At 49.6% G+C, this 20,697-nt stretch overlaps 1 protein-coding gene across 3 annotated transcripts in view; it reads right to left on the reverse strand.

The window, feature by feature from the left end:
* CFAP99 (cilia and flagella associated protein 99) overlaps positions 1 to 20,697 on the reverse strand; it is a 220,011-nt gene that overhangs the window by 174,001 nt on the left and 25,313 nt on the right. Inside the window, exons 1-2 of one of the 3 annotated variants that reach the window (XM_063924637.1) lie at positions 9,681 to 9,899; positions 8,426 to 8,515 (exon numbers count right to left, since the gene is read on the reverse strand). The exons of 1 other annotated variant lie outside the window; for it this stretch is intronic. In XM_063924637.1, coding sequence (XP_063780707.1) covers positions 8,426 to 8,508 — 83 coding nt within the window. In that variant the 5' untranslated portion in view covers positions 8,509 to 8,515; positions 9,681 to 9,899. Of the gene's footprint in view, positions 1 to 8,425; positions 8,516 to 9,680; positions 9,900 to 20,697 lie in introns of those variants that run through there. One more of the 3 variants, XM_063924654.1, reaches the window with a different exon arrangement.

The raw sequence follows: 20,697 nt of genomic DNA on the forward strand, positions 1-20,697 counted from the left end.
CAACCACGCGGACACAGCGGAGGCCGCGGCTGACGTAATCGCCACTCAGACACTCTGCATGCAGAAGTTCAGGGACGGCGGCGGAGGCCGCGGGAGACGCCATGCCAGGTGTAATATGGCGTTTACTGTGACAGCGTCCCAGAGTGACAGGAGAGGATACAGGAATGTACACATCAGGATAACAGATGGGATCCGGTCCTGGAGCGCTGAGCCAGCCTTAGGAGGCATCTGATGGGTAAGAAATGGCGTCCAGATACCCGGATCGTGACAGCACCCCCCCCTTTAGGAGTGGCCCCAGGACACTTCTTTGGCTTTTGAGGAAACTTGGAATGGAATCTCCGGACCAAGGCAGGAGCATGGACATCAGAAGCATTGGTCCATGAACGTTCCTCAGGACCATAACCCTTCCAGTCAATAAGATATTGTAGTTGACCGTAACGGTGACGTGAGTCCAGGATCTTGGCCACTTCATACTCAACGCCTCGTTGAGTTTGGACTTTCGGAGTTGGAGGAAGTGAGGAATGAAACCGATTCAAGATCAGCGGTTTCAACAGGGAAACATGGAATGTCCTGGGTATTTTTAAGAAGGGAGGCAACTGGAGTCTGTAAGCAACAGGATTGATGACTTGTTCAATCTTGAAAGGACCGATATAGCGAGGTGCAAACTTCATACTGGGAACTCTTAACCTCAAATTCTTCGTGGATAACCATACCCGATCACCCACCTTGAGAGCAGGAACTGCTCGACGCTTCTTATCCGCAAACTTCTTGTACCTGAATGATGCCTTGAGCAGAGCTGATCGTACGCTCTTCCAGATATTGGCAAACTGATGCAAGGTGATATCCACTGCGGGAACAGAAGTTGCTGGAAGCGGTTGGAACTCAGGGACTTTAGGGTGGAATCCAAAGTTAGTGAAGAATGGTGTTGAAGCAGATGAAGAATGATACTGGTTGTTATGACAGAACTCGGCCCAGGGAAGTAATTGAACCCAGTCATCTTGAGAGGAGGACACATAGATGCGGAGGAAGGCCTCCAAGTCCTGATTCACCCTCTCGGTTTGACCATTGGTCTGAGGATGGTAAGCCGTGGAAAACTTTAGCTTGACTTGGAGGACTTGACATAAACTTCGCCAGAATTTGGCTGTGAATTGAACTCCTCGATCTGAGATAATTTCTTCAGGAAGACCGTGGAGTCGGAAGATCTCTTGTATGAATACTTGAGCCAACTTGGAAGCTGACGGAAGACCGGTGAGAGGAATGAAGTGTGCCATCTTGGTGAACCGGTCAACTACCACCCAGATGGTATTGAACTTGTTGCACATGGGTAAGTCTGTAATGAAATCCATCGACAAGTGGGTCCATGGTCGACGGGGAACGGATAGTGGAACCAGTTGCCCCGCAGGCGACTGGCGGGATACTTTATGTTGGGCACACTTTGGGCAAGATGCAATAAACTCCAAGACGTCTTTTTTCAGAGTTGGCCACCAATAGGACCTAGAGATAAACTCCAGGGTTTTTTGGATACCTGTATGTCCGGCAAAACGGGAAGCATGGGCCCAATGCAAGAGCTTCTTCCTTAGCATCGGCTTCACAAAACTTTTCCCTGATGGGGGCGTAGAGTCCATCCCTACCGTGGAGAATGCCAACGGATTTATAATAGGATGCTTGTCTGAAGACTCTGACTCATTTTCTTGCTCCCATGAGCGGGAAAGGGCATCGGCCTTGCGATTCTGAGAGCCCGGACAGAACTGGAGTTTAAAGTCGAACCTGGAAAAGAAAAGTGCCCATCTGGCCTGACGAGGGTTGAGACATTGTGCGCCCTTCAGGTATAAAAGGTTCTTGTGGTCTGTAAGTATGGTGATTAAATGAGAAGCTCCCTCCAACAGATACCTCCACTCTTCTAGAGCGAGCTTGATGGCTAGCAACTCCTGGTCGCCAATGGCATAGTTGCGCTCAGCTGGGGAGAACTTCCGGGAGAAGAAACTGCAAGGGTGTAAATGGCCATCTTTAGCCCTCTGAGATAACACCGCTCCTACTCCAACGGAGGAGGCATCCACCTCTAAGATGAAAGGAGAGTCGATGTCAGGCTGTTTCAGAACAGGCGCAGAGATGAACCTTTGTTTTAAAAGATGAAATGCTTGCATGGCTTCTTCAGACCACTTGGACGGGTTAGCACCCTTCTTAGTGAAAGCAGTAATAGGTGCCACAATGGTGGAAAAGTCTCGTATAAACTTTCGGTAATAGTTGGCGAACCCTAAGAACCTCTGGACCCCTTTGAGGGTTAAGGGTACCGGCCAATTTTGGATTGCTTGTAGTTTCTCAGGATCCATCTCTAGTCCGGAACCAGACACAATGTACCCTAGAAACGGAATGGACTTGACTTCAAAGACGCATTTTTCTAATTTGCAATAGAGATGATTGACACGGAGACGAGACAGAACCTCTTTAACCCAAAAACGATGTTCCTCTAAATCGTTGGCAAAAATGAGGATATCGTCTAGATAGACCACGACATGACGGTATAGAATGTCTCTGAAGATCTCATTGACAAAATGCTGGAAGACAGCTGGAGCATTGCTCAATCCGAAGGGCATGACGAGGTACTCATAATGTCCGTCACGGGTGTTAAAGGCGGTCTTCCACTCGTCACCCTCACGGATCCGGATGAGATTGTATGCACCTCGCAAGTCCAGCTTTGTAAAGATGGTAGCTCCGCTAACTCTGTCAAAGAGCTCAGTAATCAGGGGTAAAGGATAACGGTTCTTGATGGTAATGTCGTTCAAACCTCTGTAGTCGATGCACGGCCGCAGACCACCATCTTCCTTTTTTACAAAAAAGAAGCCTGCGCCGGCTGGAGAAGAAGAAGGTCGAATGAACCCCTTTGCTAGGTTCTCTTTAATATATTCCTCCATAGAATGCGTCTCAGGCAGAGACAACGGATAAGTTCGGCCTCGAGGTGGAACCTTCCCTGGAACGAGATCAATCGGACAGTCCCATTCTCTATGAGGAGGAAGGATATCAGCAGAAGCTTTACTGAACACATCCGTGAAATCTTGATATGGAGGAGGTGGAACATCAGACGACCTGGGGGAGGAAGAACAGACAGGCAATACTTTAAACAAACATGTCTCAGCACAGGAGGAACCCCATGCCAGGATTTGCGTAGTCGTCCAATCAATTGTAGGATTGTGAAGACGGAGCCATGGAAGGCCCAGGACCACAGGATGTGTGGCACTTGGAATCACTAAAAAAGAAATAAGTTCGGAATGAAGAACTCCCACTCTCAGACGAACTGGTAGAGTCCTTAAAGAAATAACTGCATCAAAAATTTTGCTGCCATCCACGGCAGTTAAAGAAATGGACGAAGGAAGTCTCTCGGTGGGTAGGGACCACCGTTTAACATAGGCTTCGGTAATAAAGTTCCCAGCTGCTCCGGAATCAAGGAGGGCAATGACGTTCCGATAACGTTGAGCAACTTGAAGCGAGACTGGGAGATTACAATCTTGAGGAGATGGAGAGGAGATCATTACTCCTAGCCGGCCCTCTCCTTGGCGAGCTAGGATTTGGAGTTTCCCAGACGTTTGGGACAGGCATTAATGGTGTGAGACGGAGCTGCACAATAGAGACAGAGAAACTCGGAGAGACGTCTTCGGCGCTCAGCAGGAGTTAAACGGGAACGGCCAAGTTGCATGGGCTCATCTTTAGATGGTGACAGTTGACGAGGAGGAGGAGCAGAAGATTTTGGAGCAGATGATCTTCCACGCTCAGTTGCTCTCTCTCTGAAACGTAAATCAACTTTCGTGCAGAGTGAGATTAGCTCATCTAACTTAGAAGGTAAGTCTCTGGTAGCTAACTCATCTTTAATACGCTCAGATAAGCCATGCCAGAATGCAGCATACAGGGCCTCGTCGTTCCATGCCAGTTCGGATGCCAGGATCTGGAACTGTATCAGATATTGTCCTACAGTACGTGACCCCTGGCGTAAACGGAGAATCTCGGATGAAGCTGAGGTTACCCGGCCTGGCTCGTCGAAGATGCGCCTGAATGTTGACACGAAGGCAGTGTAGGAAGATAGCAGGGTGTCGGACCTCTCCCATAACGGTGATGCCCAATCAAGGGCTGAGCCACTGAGAAGAGAAATAATGTAGGCAATTTTTGTACGGTCACTGGGAAAATTGCCAGGTTGTAGCTCAAACTGAATCTCACACTGGTTGAGAAATCCCCTGCAGAATCTTGGAGATCCGTCAAATTTTGCTGGCGTTGGAAGATGAAGACGTGGAGCAGAAATGGGTAAGGTGGGTGGGGTTATAGCTGGAGTCACTGTGGTTGACGCACCAGATGCGCCTGATCCACGGAGAGTTGTCTGAATCCCATCCAGCCGAGTAGAGAGATCCTGGAGACAGCGGATGATGTGGCCCTGTGCAGCCTCCTGATGTTCTAGTCGGGCTGCCAGTTCTTGCATCGGCCTGGCCGCTTGATCCTGGTCTCCGGCTGGATTCATTAGGTCAGTGCTTACTGTCACAACTGAGGGCCTGAGCTGACGGGAGGCAGCCTCAGTTGTAGGGGCTGAGATGTACCGGAACCTGGGAGGTTGTATCAGACCCCTGGACATGTAAGTAACATGAATAATAACTGCCCGAAGGCGTGACCACGACAACTTGGATAAAAGTCAATGATGTTTATTATGACAACTCCGCAACACAGCAGCAGTAAAAGAAAACGTAAAAGTCAGCAAATAATAAATACAGTTCCTGGGTACTACAGGATGGCAGGAGCCACAGGGCACTGGTAGTGTGAGATAGTTCTTATAATCTTCTAGATGGAAAGTCCTTACCAGGCCCGACGGTAGCAATGGAGATAACCCAGGATTGTGCCAGCTGGTGTTCCAGGAAAAGCTGGGTTGCTGAAGGTAAAACAGCTGCTGTGGATACTGGCTGGAACCAGACTGTTGTTAGCACGGAGTGGATACTGGCTGGAACCAGTTAAATAATAGATAAACTTGGGAGCGATGAAATATGAACTGAAATGTAGAACTTGAGAGCGGAGAAATAATAATACTGGTGGAGAGTGGTAAAGTGTAGAAAGGACACCGGCCCTTTAAGGGAAGCTGTACTCTGCTGAAAGCTGAGCTGGAAGCAGGTAATGTTGTAGCTGGAAACAGATGAATCCACAATGGATTGGAGAGTCAGGCTACACCGCAGGTGGAATGCTGGTGCGGGTCTCTATGGTGGAAGTCTTGAGACAGGAGCTGGAACCTGGAAGACAATCACAGGAGAGAGACAAACAGGAACTAGGTTTGACAACCAAAGCACTGACGCCTTCCTTGCTCAGGCACAGTGTATTTATACCTGCAGCAAGGAAGGGATTGGCTAGGCAATTATGCAGATTATCAATACTGAGAACAGATTGGTGGAAATGATCAGCTGACAGAATCCAAGATGGCTGCGCCCATGCAGACACTTGGAGGGAAGTTTGGTTTGTAATCCATGTGGTAATGAAAACAGTAATGGCGGCGCCGGCCACCGGAGACAGGAGGCGCCAGGCTGACAGATGCACATCCAACCACGCGGACACAGCGGAGGCCGCGGCTGACGTAATCGCCACTCAGACACTCTGCATGCAGAAGTTCAGGGACGGCGGCGGAGGCCGCGGGAGACGCCATGCCAGGTGTAATATGGCGTTTACTGTGACAGCGTCCCAGAGTGACAGGAGAGGATACAGGAATGTACACATCAGGATAACAGATGGGATCCGGTCCTGGAGCGCTGAGCCAGCCTTAGGAGGCATCTGATGGGTAAGAAATGGCGTCCAGATACCCGGATCGTGACACCGTTGTAAATGGCCCTGAGTTCCAACACATTGATGTGTAGACAGGACTCCTGGTCTGACCAAAGTCCCTGAAAAATGTTTCCCTGTGTGACCGCTCCTCATCCTCGGAGGCTCGCGTCCGTGGTAACCAGGATCCAGTCCTGAATTCCGAACCGGCGACCCTCCAACAGGTGAGCACTTTGCAACCACCACAGGAGAGACACTCTGGCCCCTGGGGACAGAGTTATTTTCCGATGTAAGTGCAGATGGGACCCGGACCACTTGTCCAGAAGGTCCCATTGAAAAGTCCTTGCATGGAACCTTCCGAAGGGAATGGCCTCGTAGGCCGCCACCATTTTTCCCAGAACTCGAGTGCATTGGTGAACTGACACCCTTTTCGGTTTTAGCAGGTCTCTGACCATGTTCTGGATGTCCTGGGCTTTCTCTATTGGGAGGAAGACCTTCATTTGTTCCGTATCCAGTATCATACCTAGAAACGGTAGTCGAGCTGTCGGAATCAACTGTGACTTCGGTAGATTTAAAATCCAACCGTGTTGCTGGAGCACTCTCAGAGAGAGCGCCACACTGCTCAGCAATTTCTCCCTTGATCTCGCTTTTATCAGGAGATCGTCCAAGTATGGGATAATTGTGACTCCCTGCTTGCGCAGGACCACCATCATTTCCGCCATTATCTTGGTGAAAATCCTCGGGGCCGTGGAAAGTCCAAACGGCAACGTCTGAAATTGGTCATGACAATCCTGTACAGCGAATCTCAGGTATTCCTGATGGGGGGCATATATGGGGACATGAAGGTACGCATCCTTTATGTCCAGAGACACCATAAACTCCCCCTCCTCCATGTTGGCTATTATCGCTCTGAGTGATTGCATTTTGAATTTGAATCTTTTTATGTACAGGTTTAGGGATTTCAGATTCAAAATAGGTCTGACCGAACCGTCCGGTTTCGGGACCCCAAATAGGGTTGAGTAGTAACCTCTTCCCTGCTGGTGCAGGGGAACCTTGATTATCACTTGATGTATACACAGCGTTTGAATTGCAGCTAACACTACATCCCTTTCCGATGTGGAAGCTGGTAGGGCCGATTTGAAAAATCGGCGCGGGGGCACCTCCTCGAATTCCAGTTTGTACCCCAGGGAAACTATTTCCAACACCCAGGGATTCAGGTCTGATCTGACCCAGGTTTGACTGAAAAGTCGAAGACGTGCCCCCACCGGTGCGGACTCCCTCAGGGGAGCCCCAGCGTCATGCTGTGGGTTTTGGAGCAGCCGGGGAGCACTTTTGGATCCCCGACCTCTTCTGGACTTGTGCGACCGAAAGGACTGCATCTGATAGGGTGTTACTTTCTTATGCTGTTGGGGAATATATGGTAAAAAATTTGATTTACCTGCTGTAGCTGTGGAAACCAGGTCCGTCAGCCCATCCCCAAACAATACCTCACCCTTATAGGGTAGTACTTCCATATGTTGTTTGGAATCCGCATCACCCGTCCATTGGCGAGTCCATAAGGATCTTCTCGCCGAGATAGACATGGCATTGGCCCTAGAAGCTAGCAGTCCAATGTCCCTTTGAGCATCCCTCATAAATAAGACTGCGTCTTTAATATGGGCTAGAGTTAAGAATATAGTATCCTTATCCATATTATCAAATTGATCTGTCAGCTCATCTGTCCAAGCTGCAATTGCGCTACACACCCATGCCGACACAATTGTCGGTCTTAGCACAGCACCCGTATGAGAATAAATACACTTTAAGGTAGTTTCTTGCCTGCGATCTGCAGGGTCCTTAAGGGCCGCTGTGTCAGGAGATGGTAGCGCCACCTTCTTGGACAAGCGCGTCAGGGCCTTGTTCACAGTGGGGGGTGATTCCCAAATCTCCCTGTCCTGCTTAGGGAAGGGGTATGCCATATAAATTCTTTTGGGGATCTGCGGTCTCTTTTCCGGAGTCTCCCAAGCTTTTCCAAAGAAATCATTTAATTCATGAGATGTGGGAAAATTAATAATCTGTTTCTTTTCCTTAAACATGTGTACCCTTGTGTCGGGGACCGAGGGTTCATCCTCAATATGCAACACATCTCTTATTGCCACAATCATACACTGAATGGTTTTAGTCACCCTAGGGTGCAATTTTACTTCGTCATAGTCGACACTGGAATCAGAATCCGTGTCGGTAGTAGTGTCTTGTGTTAAGGGACGCTTTTGAGACCCCGACGGGCCCTGTGAGTCGGTCCAATCCGAGGATTGACCCCCTGATGTCCCCCCTAATTCAGCCTTATCAAGCCTTTTATGTAAAGATGCTACACTTGCATTCAACATATGCCACATGTCCATCCATTCCGGAGTCAGCACAACCGACGGGGACACACCACTCATTTGCTCCACTTCCTCCTTGGAGAAGCCTTCCGCTTCAGACATGTCGACACCACGTACCGACACCCCACACACACAGGGATTAACCTACTAGGGGACAAAACCCCAACCAGGCCCTTAGGAGAGACAGAGAGAGAGTATGCCAGCACACACCCAGCGCTTGATAACACTGTGGAAAAATATGACCAGATAGCGCTTTTTTATATAATAATATTCCAATTCCCACTCACTGCGTCGCCATTGTGCCCCACTCCTCTTTTTTCCAGCCTGTGAAGTTCAGCAGGGGAGAGACCAGGGAGCCAGCGTTCAGCATGCAGCTTCTGTGGAGAAAATGGCGCTGGTTAGTGCTGAGGATCAAGCCCCGCCCATCCGACAGCGGGCTTCGGTCCCAGTGCTTTTTTTATTAAAATGGCGGGGGATTCTTGGATTTACTGCCTCCGCAGCCTAATCCATCTAAACATGCCCAGAAGTGAGGAATATTGCTGCCCAGGGCGCCCCCTCCCCCAGCGCCCTACGCCCTTCAGTGCTGCTCTGTGTGTGTATAGTGGGAGCAATGGCACCTCATGAAGATCTGATGTCTTCTGCCGCCTGATGTCTTCTGCCTCCTCATACTCACCCGGCTTCTATCTTCGGCATCTGTGAGGAGGACGGCGGCGCGGCTCCGGGACGAACCCCAGGTGAGACCTGTGTTCCGACACCCTCTGGAGCTAATGGTGTCCAGTAGCCTAGAAACAGAGCCCAACCGTAAAGCCAGCCCTGCTTCTCTCTCCTCAGTCCCACGATGCAGGGAGCCTGTTGCCAACAGGACTCCCTGAAAATAAAAAACCTAACAAAATTCTTTTAAAACAGAAAACTCTGGAGAGCTCTCTGCAGTGTACCCTTTCTCCTCTGGGCACAGAATCTAACTGAGGTCTGGAGGAGGGGCATAGAGGTAGGAGCCAGTGCACACCCATAGTCAAAGTTCTTTTTAGGTGCCCTATCTCCTGCGGAGCCCGTCTATACCCCATGGTCCTTACGGAGTCCCCAGCATCCTCTAGGACGTAAGAGAAATATTGGATAATAACAATAGTAATGACATGGGTAGGTATTTCTGCACATACAGAACTCTATATAAGCTGTCTTTTTGACAATAGTATAAAAAGAGGCATTTTTAAACAACAACAAAAAAAGGCGCATAAAGCAACAGTCCTAAAACACAAATCTAGCAGTGCCCCCTATAACATGTCACCACAAATAAACATATATAAAGCCTTGCAGATCCCTTATATATATATAATACAACACTGAACGTCAGTCATAAGTAAATATATGGACATGAATATTGTTATGGTCAGAGGTCTGCTGTAACAACTATACTACGCCACGCGCAGAATACATCATTCAATATGACAGCATACCGACAATTTTATCCCAGTTTTGTGAATTGTCAAGGTATAAAAATTCATACAGAACCAACACGTCTTAAAGAACTCCCTATACCCATACCGTGACTTTTTCTCCGGTAATGATGACCGCTGCAGTCGTTATTACATCGGACACTTTCGCAGCCGTTCCAGAAGCCGCGCGGTGGCGTATGGTAGGTGTAGTCCTAAAATGCTCCGAGCCGCCATGAGTAACACGATACCTGATCAGAGAGAAACTTCGTTTTCCAGAATGCAGTTCGGCTAGGCGGCAGTGTCTGTGTTTGATCGTCTCCCTAGCAACCTGAACAAAAAGTAGAGGTTGATGATTGGTGCATTAGAACATGTGAAAATGACTTCGAGAGTCTAGGGACCACACTATAAAACTAGCGCTGTATCTAGTAAACATGACTTATAGGTGAAAAAGACTATATGTATAAGTATATACATATATATATATATATATATATATATATATATATATTATTTATTTATTTATTTATTTTAAAGGCCAATATGTTTGTCAAATTGTCACTTACTGTAAAAAAAAAATAAGATTTTACTCACTGATAAATCTATTTCTCGTAGTCCGTAGTGGATGCTGGGACTTCGTAAGGACCATGGGGAATAGCGGCTCCGCAGGAGACAGGGCACAAGAATAAAAGCTTTAGGATCAGGTGGTGTGCACTGGCTCCTCCCCCTATGACCCTCCTCCAAGCCTCAGTTAGGATACTGTGCCCGGACGAGCGTACATAATAAGGAAGGATATTGAATCCCGGGTAAGACTCATACCAGCCACACCAATCACACCGTACAACTCGTGATCTGAACCCAGTTAACAGTATGATAAACGAAAGGAGCCTCTGAAAAGATGGCTCACAACAATAATAACCCGAATTTTGTAACAATAACTATATACAAGTATTGCAGACAATCCGCACTTGGGATGGGCGCCCAGCATCCACTACGGACTACGAGAAATAGATTTATCGGTGAGTAAAATCTTATTTTCTCTGACGTCCTAGTGGATGCTGGGACTCCGTAAGGACCATGGGGATTATACCAAAGCTCCCAAACGGGCGGGAGAGTGCGGATGACTCTGCAGCACCGAATGAGAGAACTCCAGGTCCTCCTCAGCCAGGGTATCAAATTTGTAGAATTTAGCAAACGTGTTTGCCCCTGACCAAGTAGCTGCTCGGCAAAGTTGTAAAGCCGAGACCCCTCGGGCAGCCGCCCAAGATGAGCCCACTTTCCTTGTGGAATGGGCTTTTACAGATTTTGGCTGTGGCAGGCCTGCCACAGAATGTGCAAGCTGAATTGTACTACAAATCCAACGAGCAATCGTCTGCTTAGAAGCAGGAGCACCCAGCTTGTTGGGTGCATACAGGATAAACAGCGAGTCAGATTTTCTGACTCCAGCCGTCCTGGAAACATATATTTTCAGGGCCCTGACAACGTCAAGCAACTTGGAGTCCTCCAAGTCCCTAGTAGCCGCAGGTACCACAATAGGTTGGTTCATGTGAAATGCAGAAACCACCTTAGGGAGAAATTGAGGACGAGTCCTCAATTCTGCCCTGTCAGAATGAAAAATTAAGTAAGGGCTTTTATATGATAAAGCCGCCAATTCTGACACACGCCTGGCTGAAGCCAGGGCTAACAGCATCGACACCTTCCATGTGAGATATTTTAAGTCCACAGTGGTGAGTGGTTCAAACCAATGTGACTTTAGGAAACTCAAAACAACATTGAGATCCCAAGGTGCCACTGGAGGCACAAAAGGAGGCTGTATATGCAGTACCCCTTTTACAAATGTCTGAACTTCAGGCACGGAAGCCAGTTCTTTCTGGAAGAAAATCGACAGGGACGAAATTTTAACCTTAATGGACCCTAATTTTAGGCCCATAGACAGTCCTGTTTGCAGGAAATGGAGGAAACGACCCAGTTGAAATTCCTCTGTAGCGGCCTTCTTGGCCTCACACCACGCAACATATTTTCGCCAAATGCGGTGATAATGTTTTGCGGTTACATCCTTCCTGGCTTTGATCAGGGTAGGGATGACTTCATCTGGAATGCCTTTTTCCTTCAGGATCCGGCGTTCAACCGCCATGCCGTCAAACGCAGCCGCGGTAAGTCTTGGAACAGACAAGGCCCCTGCTGGAGCAGGTCCTTTCTTAGAGGTAGAGGCCACGGGTCTTCCGTGAGCATCTCTTGAAGTTCCGGGTACCAAGTCCTTCTTGGCCAATCCGGAACCACGAGTATAGTTCTTACTCCTCTCCTTCTTATGATTCTCAGTACTTTTGGTATGAGAGGCAGAGGAGGGAACACATACACTGACTGGTACGCCCACGGTGTTACCAGAGCGTCCACCGCTATTGCCTGAGGGTCCCTTGACCTGGCGCAATACCTGTCTAGTTTTTTGTTTAGACGGGACGCCAACATGAACACTGCTGACAGTGCTATCACATGATTTTCCGCCCAGCAAAGAATCCTTGCAGCTTCTGCCATTGCCCTCCTGCTTCTCGTGTCGCCCTGTCTGTTTACGTGGGCGACTGACGTGATGTTGTCCGATTGGATCAATACCGCCTGACCCTGAAGCAGGGGTTTCGCTTGACTTAGGGCATTGTAAATGGCCCTTAGTTCCAGAATGTTTATATGAAGAGATGTTTCCATGCTTGACCACAAGCCCTGGAAATTTCTTCCCTGTGTGACTGCTCCCCAGCCTCTCAGGCTGGCATCCGTGGTCACCAGGATCCATTCCTGAATGCCAAATCTGCGGCCCTCTAGTAGATGAGCACTCTGCAGCCACCACAGAAGAGACACCCTTGTCCTTGGCGACAGGGTTATCCGCTGATGCATCTGAAGATGCGATCCGGACCATTTGTCCAGTAGATCCCACTGAAACGTTCTTGCATGGAATCTTCCGAATGGAATCGCTTCGTAAGAAGCCACCATTTTTCCCAGGACCCTCGTGCACTGATGCACTGACACCTGGCCTGGTTTTAGGAGGTTCCTGACTAGCTCGGATAACTCCCTGGCCTTCTCCTCCGGGAGAAACACCTTCTTCTGGACTGTTTCCAGAATCATTCCTAGGAACAGTAGACGTGTCGTCGGAATCAACTGCGATTTTGGAATATTTAGGATCCACCCGTGCTGACGTAACATTACCTGAGAAAGTGCTACTCCGACTTCTAACTGTTCCCTGGACCTTGCCCTTATCAGGAGATCGTCCAAGTAAGGGATAATTAAGATGCCTTTTCTTCGAAGAAGAATCATCATTTCGGCCATTACCTTGGTAAAGACCCGAGGTGCCGTGGACAACCCAAACGGCAGCGTCTGAAACTGATAATGACAGTTTTGTACTACAAACCTGAGGTACCCTTGGTGAGAAGGGTAGATTGGGACGTGGAGATAAGCATCTTTGATGTCCAGAGACACCATATAGTCCCCTTCTTCCAGGTTCGCTATCACTGCTCTGAGTGACTCCATCTTGAATTTGAACCTTTTTATGTAAGTGTTCAAGGATTTCAGATTTAAAATTGGTCTCACCGAGCCGTCCGACTTCGGTACCACAAACAGCGTGGAATAATACCCCTTTCCTTGTTGTAGGAGGGGTACCTTGATTATCACCTGCTGGGAATACAGCTTGTGAATGGCTTCCAAAACTGCCTCCCTGTCGGAGGGAGACTTTGGTAGAGCAGACTTCAGGAACCGGCGAGGGGGAAACGCCTCGAATTCCAGTTTGTACCCCTGCGATACTACCTGTAGAATCCAGGGGTCCACTTGCGAGTGAGCCCACTGCGCGTTAAAATTCTTGAGACGGGCCCCCACCGTCTCTGAGTCTGCTTGTAAAGCCCCAGCGTCATGCTGAAGACTTGGCAGAAGCAGGGGAGGGCTTCTGCTCCTGGGAAGCGGCTGCATGGTGCAGTCTTTTTCCTCTTCCTCTGCCCCGGGGCAGAAATGAGTGGCCTTTTGCTCGCTTGTACTTATGGGAACGAAAGGACTGAGTTTGAAAAGACGGTGTCTTTTTCTGCTGATGTGAGGTGACCTGGGGTAAAAAGGTGGACTTTCCAGCCGTTGCCGTGGCCACCAGGTCCGATAGACCAGCCCCAAATAACTCCTCCCCTTTATACGGCAATACTTCCATATGTCGTTTGGAATCCGCATCCCCTGACCACTGTCGCGTCCATAATGCTCTTCTGGCAGAAATGGACATAGCACTTACTCTTGATGCCAGGGTGCAAATATCCCTCTGTGCATCACGCATATATAGTAATGCATCCTTCAAATGCTCTATAGTTAACAATATATTGTCCCTGTCCAGGGTATCAATATTTTCAGTCAGGGAATCCGACCACGTGACTCCAGCACTGCACATCCAGGCTGAAGCGATAGCTGGTCGCAGTATAACACCAGTATGTGTGTATATACTTTTTAGGATATTTTCCAGCCTTCTATCAGCTGGTTCTTTGAGGGTGGCCGTATCAGGAGATGGTAACGCTACTTGTTTAGATAAACGTGTGAGCGCTTTATCTACCCTAGGGGGTGTTTCCCAACGCGCCCTAACCTCTGGCGGGAAAGGGTATAGTGCCAATAATTTATTAGAAATTAGCAGTTTTTTGTCGGGGGAAACCCACGCTTTATCACACACCTCATTTAATTCATCTGACTCAGGAAAAACTATTGGTAGTTTTTTCACACCCCACATAATACCCTTCTTTGTGGTACTTGTAGTGTCAGAAATGTTCAATGCCTCCTTCATTGCCGTGATCATGTAACGTGTGGCCCTACTGGACATTACGTTTGTCTCCTCACCGTCGACACTAGACTCAGTATCTGTGTCTGGGTCTGTGTCGACCCACTGAGGTAACGGGCGTTTTAGGGCCCCTGACGGTGTCTGAGACGCCTGGACAGGCACTAATTGATTTGCCGGCTGTCTCATGTCGTCAACAGTTTTTTGCAAAGTGCTGACATTGTCACGTAATTCTTTAAATACGATCATCCAGTCAGGTGTCGACTCCCTAGGGGGTGACATCACTAACCCAGGCAATTGCTCCGCCTCCACATCATTTTCCTCCTCATACATGTCGACACACACGTACCGACACACAGCACACACACCGGGAATGCTCTGATAGAGGACAGGACCCCACCAGCCCTTTGGAGAGACAGAGGGAGAGTTTGCCAGCACACACCAAGCGCTATATATATATATACAGGGATAACCTTATATAAGTGTTACTCCCTTTTATAGCTGCTGTTTTTATTATTAGCTGCCAATAGTGCCCCCCCTTCTCTTTTTTACCCTGATTCTGTAGCAGGTCTGCAGGGGAGAGTCAGGGAGCCGTCCTTCCAGCGAAGCTGTGAGGGAAAATGGCGCTTGTGTGCTGAGGAGATAGGCTCCGCCCCTTCACGACGTCCTTATCTCCCGCTCTTTTCTGGAAAAATGGCAGGGGTTAAATACATCCATATAGCCCAGGAGCTATATGTGATGTATTTCTTTTTGCCAACCTAAGGTATATCTGTTATATTGCGTCTCAGGGCGCTCCCCCCCCAGCGCCCTGCACCCTCAGTGACCGGAGTGTGAAGTGTGCTGAGAGCAATGGCGCACAGCTGCAGTGCTGTGCGCTACCTTAGTTGAAGACAGGACCGTCTTCTGCCGCCGATTTCACCGGACCTCTTCGCTCTTCTGGCTCTGTAAGGGGGCCGGCGGCGCGGCTCCGGGACCCATCCAGGCTGAACCTGTGATCGCCCCTCTGGAGCTAATGTCCAGTAGCCTAAGAAACCCAATCCACTCTGCACGCAGGTGAGTTCGTTTCTTCTCCCCTCCAGTGGCGTAACTACTGCCCCCGCAGTCCTCGCGGTGGCTTGGGGGCGAGGGGCTGCGGGGGCGCCACTGATTACAGCAGACTGACATGCGGACGAGCGCCCGCATGTCAGACTGCTTTCTCCTTCCCGCCGCCGCTTGTTGGAGGGACACGGACGGCACAGCGTGTGCCTCTCCTGTGTCCCTCCTGCATCATCTCCGGCGGCCGCGGGTCTAATAGGGGAAGTGCCGTCCGTGAGCTCTAATTGGCTCACGGACGGCACTTCCCCCTATTAGACCCGCGGCCGCCGGAGATGATGCAGCAGGAGGGACACAGGAGAGGCGATCTGTGCCCTCCGTGACCCTCCAATAAGCGGCGGCGGCGACGGCGGCACTGGGAGGAATATCTGGCACTGGGGCATATATGGCACTGGGGGGGAGATGTCTGGCACTAGGGGGGATATCTGGCACTGGGGCATATATGGCACTGGGGGGGGGGATGTCTGGCACTGGGGGGGATATCTGGCACTGGGGGGGGGGGGATGTCTGGCACTGGGGCATATATGGCACTGGGGGGGGGGATGTCTGGCACTGGGGGGGATATCTGGCACTGGGGGGGGGATGTCTGGCACTGGGGCATATATGGCACTGGGGGGGAGATGTCTGGCACTAGGGGGGATATCTGGCACTGGGGCATATATGGCACTGGGGGGGGGGATATCTGGCACCGGGGGGGGGGGGATGTCTGGCACTGGGGGGGATATCTGGCACTGGGGGGGGGGGGTCTGGCACTGGGGCATATATGGCACTGGGGGGGGATGTCTGGCACTGGGGCATATATGGCACTGGGGGGTGGGATGTCTGGCACTGGGGGGGATATCTGGCACTGGGGGGGGATGTCTGGCACTGGGGCATATATGGCACTGGGGGGGGGGGATGTCTGGCACTGGGGGGGGGATGTCTGGCACTAGGGGGGATATCTGGCACTGGGGGAATATCTGGCACTGGGGGCATATGTGGCACTGGGGGGGAATATATGGCACTGGCGGCATATCTGGCACGGGGGGAATATCTGGCACTGGGGGCATATGTGGCACTGGGGGGGAATATCTGGCACTGGGGGCATATGTGGCACTGGGGGGGGGTATATGTGTACCTGGCACATGGGGGGGGCTATATTTGGCACCGGGGGCATGTGAGTACCTGGCACCGTGGGGGAATATCTGGCACTGGGGTCATATGTTGCACTGGGAGCACAGCCCTAGCAACAAGGACTACCTCCTAGCAACGAGCATGACACCCAGTGCATGAAACACCTGACAACGAGCATGACACCCAGTGCATGAAACACCTGGCAACGAGCATGACACCCAGTGCATGAAACCCCTGACAACGAGAAGGTAATTGAAAAGTAATTAGAAGCCTTACTGTAGGACTTAATGTGTAATGGGCATTACGGTGTGTGGCATAATGTATCACGGACATTGCGGTGTGTGTCATAATGTGTCACAGGCATTACGGTGTATGGTATACTATATCGCGGGCATTGTGATATGTGGTATAATGTCTCAGGGTCATTGCAGTGTGTGGCATAATGTATCACGGACATTGCGGTGTGTGTCATAATGTGTCAGGCATTACGGTGTGTGGTATACTATATCACGGGCATTGTGGTATGTGGTATAATGTCTCAGGGTCATTGCAGTGTGGCATAATACATAACGGGCATTGCGGTGTGTGGCATAGGGTATAACGGGCAGGGCATTGCGGTATGTGTCACAGGCATTACGGTGTATGGTATACTATATCACGGGCATTGTGGTATAATGTCTCAAGGTCATTGCGGTGTGTGTCATAATGTGTCACAGGCATTGTATGTGCTATAATGTATCAGGGGCATTGCAGTGTATAGCATAACGTATAACGGGCATTGCGATTCCTGTCATAATGTGTCGGGGGCATTACGGTGTGTGGCATAATGTGTCACAGGCATTACGGTGTGTGGCATAATGTGTCGGGGGCATTATGGTGTGTGGCATAATGTGTCATGTGCATTATTGTGTGTGGAATAATGTCTAAGGGCCATTGCAGTATGTGGCATAATGTATACTGGGCATTACTATAAGGAGGAAAAATGACAAATAATGTAAGGGGCATGAATCAGGATTATTTTTCTTTCCTGTGGTGGCTAACGTCTGGGCGTGCAGGTTGCAAAACTGGGGTATAAGGTAGTCTTTTCCTGCAATACCACGCCCCTTTATGAGAAACCACGCCCATTCCAACAAAACCACGCCCCTTTTTTTGCAGCGCGCGCCTTCGGCGCGCGCATATTTATCCCTTTCTTGCTCCCAATTATGCGGCGGGTGGGGGTGGGGTGGGGTGGGGGGGGGGGGGGGGGCGCCAAAGAATTTTTTGGCTTGGGGGAGAAAAATTTCTAGTTACGCCACTGCCTTAGTCCCACGATGCAGTGAGCCTGTTGCTAGCAGGACTCACTGAAAATAAAAAACCTAAAATAAACTTTTATTCTAAGCAGCTCAGGAGAGCCACCTAGCCTGCACCCTTCTCGTTCGGGCACAAAAATCTAACTGAGGCTTGGAGGAGGGTCATAGGGGGAGGAGCCAGTGCACACCACCTGATCCTAAAGCTTTTATTCTTGTGCCCTGTCTCCTGCGGAGCCGCTATTCCCCATGGTCCTTACGGAGTCCCAGCATCCACTAGGACGTCAGAGAAAAGTGGTGTGACTTTTCTTCACATAGCTCTGGCATGTTACAAATTGTAACGCTGTAATGAGGAAAACATGACACAAAGTATATGAAAAGATACAAAACAGAAAGTAATGATGGCCCTGTCTGAATCAGCTAATGATCGAAAAGGTTTGAGTTTAAATAGTTTCAGATTTTAATAATTTTTCTCTAACGTCCTAGTGGATGATGGGGACTCCGTCAGGACCATGGGGAAAAGCGGCTCCGCAGGAGACAGGGCACAAAAGCAAGCTTTTAGGATCACATGGTGTGTACTGGCTCCTCCCCCTATGACCCTCCTCCAAGCCTCAGTTAGGTTTTTGTGCCCGGCCGAGAAGGGTGCAATCTAGGTGGCTCTCTTAAAGAGTTGCTTAGAAAAAGTTTTTAGGTTCTTTATTTTCAGTGAGTCCTGCTGGCAACAGGCTCACTGCATCGAGGGACTTAGGGGAGAGATTTTCAACTCACCTGCGTGCAGGATGGATTGGATTCTTAGGCTACTGGACATAGCTCCAGAGGGAGTCGGAACACAGGGCTCGCCCTGGGGTTCGTCCCGGAGCCGCGCCGCCGACCCCCCTTGCAGACGCTGAAGATGAAGAGGTCCGGAACCAGGCGGCAGAAGACTCTCAGTCTTCATCAGGTAGCGCACAGCACTGCAGCTGTGCGCCATTGTTGTCAGCACACTTCACACAGCGGTCACGGAGGGTGCAGGGCGCTGGGGGGGGGGCGCCCTGGGCAGCAATGTATAATACCTGTATGGCGAAAAATACATCACATATAGCCCTTGAGGCTATATGGATGTATTTAACCCCTGCCAGATATCTAAAACTCCGGAGAAGAAGCCCGCCGAAAAGGGGGCGGGGCCTATTCTCCTCAGCACACAGCGCCATTTTTATCTCACAGAAAGGCTGGTGGGAAGGCTCCCATGATCTCCCCTGCACTGCACTACAGAAACAGGGTTAAAACAGAGAGGGGGGGCACTGATTTGGCGATATGTATATATATTAAAATGCTATAAAAGGAACACTTATATAAAGGTTGTCCCTGGATAATTATAGCGTTTTGGTGTGTGCTGGCAAACTCTCCCTCTGACTCCCCAAAGGGCTAGTGGGTCCTGTCCTCTATCAGAGCATTCCCTATGTGTGTGCTGTATGTCGGTACGTGTGTGTCGACATGTATGAGGAAAATATTGGTGAGGAGGCGGAGCAAATTGCCTGTAATGGTGATGTCACTCTCTAGGGAGTCGACACCGGAATGGATGGCTTATTTATGGAAATTACGTGACAATGTCAACACGCTGCAAGCCGGTTGACGACATGAGAGGGCCGGCGAACAAATTAGTATCTGTCCAGGCGTCTCAAACACCGTCAGGGGCTGTAAAATGCCCATTTACCTCAGTCGGTCGACACAGACCCAGACACGGACACTGATTTCAGTGTCGACGGTGAAGAAACAAACGTATTTTCTTTTAGGGCCACACGTTAAGGGCAATGAAGGAGGTGTTACATATTTCTGATACTCCAAGTACCACAAAAAAGGGTATTATGTGTGAGGTGAAAAAACTACCTGTAGTTTTTCCTGAATCAGATAAATTAAATGAAGTGTGTGATGATGCGTGGGTTTCCCCCGATAGAAAATTATTGGCGGTATACCTTTTCCCGCCAGAAGTTAAGGCGCGGTGGGAAACACCCCTCAGGGTGGATAAGGCGCTCACACGCTTATCAGAACAAGTGGCGGTACCATCTACGGATAGGGCCGTACTTAAGGAGCCAGCTGATATGAGGCTGAAAAATATCCTAAAAAGTATACACACACATGCTGGTGTTATACTGCGACCAGCGATCGCCTCAGCCTGGATGTGCAGAGCTGAGGTGGCTTGGTCGGATTCCCTGACTAAAAATATTGATACCTTTGACAGGGACAGTATTTTATTGACTATAGAGCATTTAAAGGATGCATTTCTATATATGCGAGATGCGCAGAGGGATATTTGCACTCTGGCATCAAGAGTAAATGCGATGTCCATATCTGCAAGAAGATGTTTATGGACACGACAGTGGTCAGGTGATGCAGATTCCAAACGGCACAAAGATGTATTGCCGTATAAAGGGGAGGAGTTATTTGGGGTCGGTCCATGGGACCTGGTGGCCAGGGCAACTGCTGGAAAATCCACCGTTTTTTACCCTAAGTCACATCTCTGCAGAAAAAGACACCGTCTTTTCAGCCTCAGTCCTTTCGTCCCTATAAGAGTCATATCTGCCCAGGGATAGAGGAAAGGGAAGAAGACTGCAGCAGGCAGCCCATTCCCAGGAACAGAAGCCCTCCACCGCTTCTACCAAGTTCTCAGCATGACGCTGGGACCGTACAGGACCCCTGGATCCTACAAGTAGTATCCAAGGGGTACAGATTGGAATGTCAAGAGGTTTCCCCCCTCGCAGGTTCCTGTAGTCTGCTGTACCAATGTCTCCCTCCGACAGGGAGGCAGTATTGAAAACAATTCACAAGCTGTATTCCCAGCAGGTGATAATAAAATTACCCCTCCGACAACAAGGAAAGGGGTA

The sequence above is a fragment of the Pseudophryne corroboree genome, chromosome 1, assembly GCF_028390025.1.
Source record: "Pseudophryne corroboree isolate aPseCor3 chromosome 1, aPseCor3.hap2, whole genome shotgun sequence".
NCBI classification, from domain to species: Eukaryota; Metazoa; Chordata; class Amphibia; order Anura; family Myobatrachidae; genus Pseudophryne; species Pseudophryne corroboree.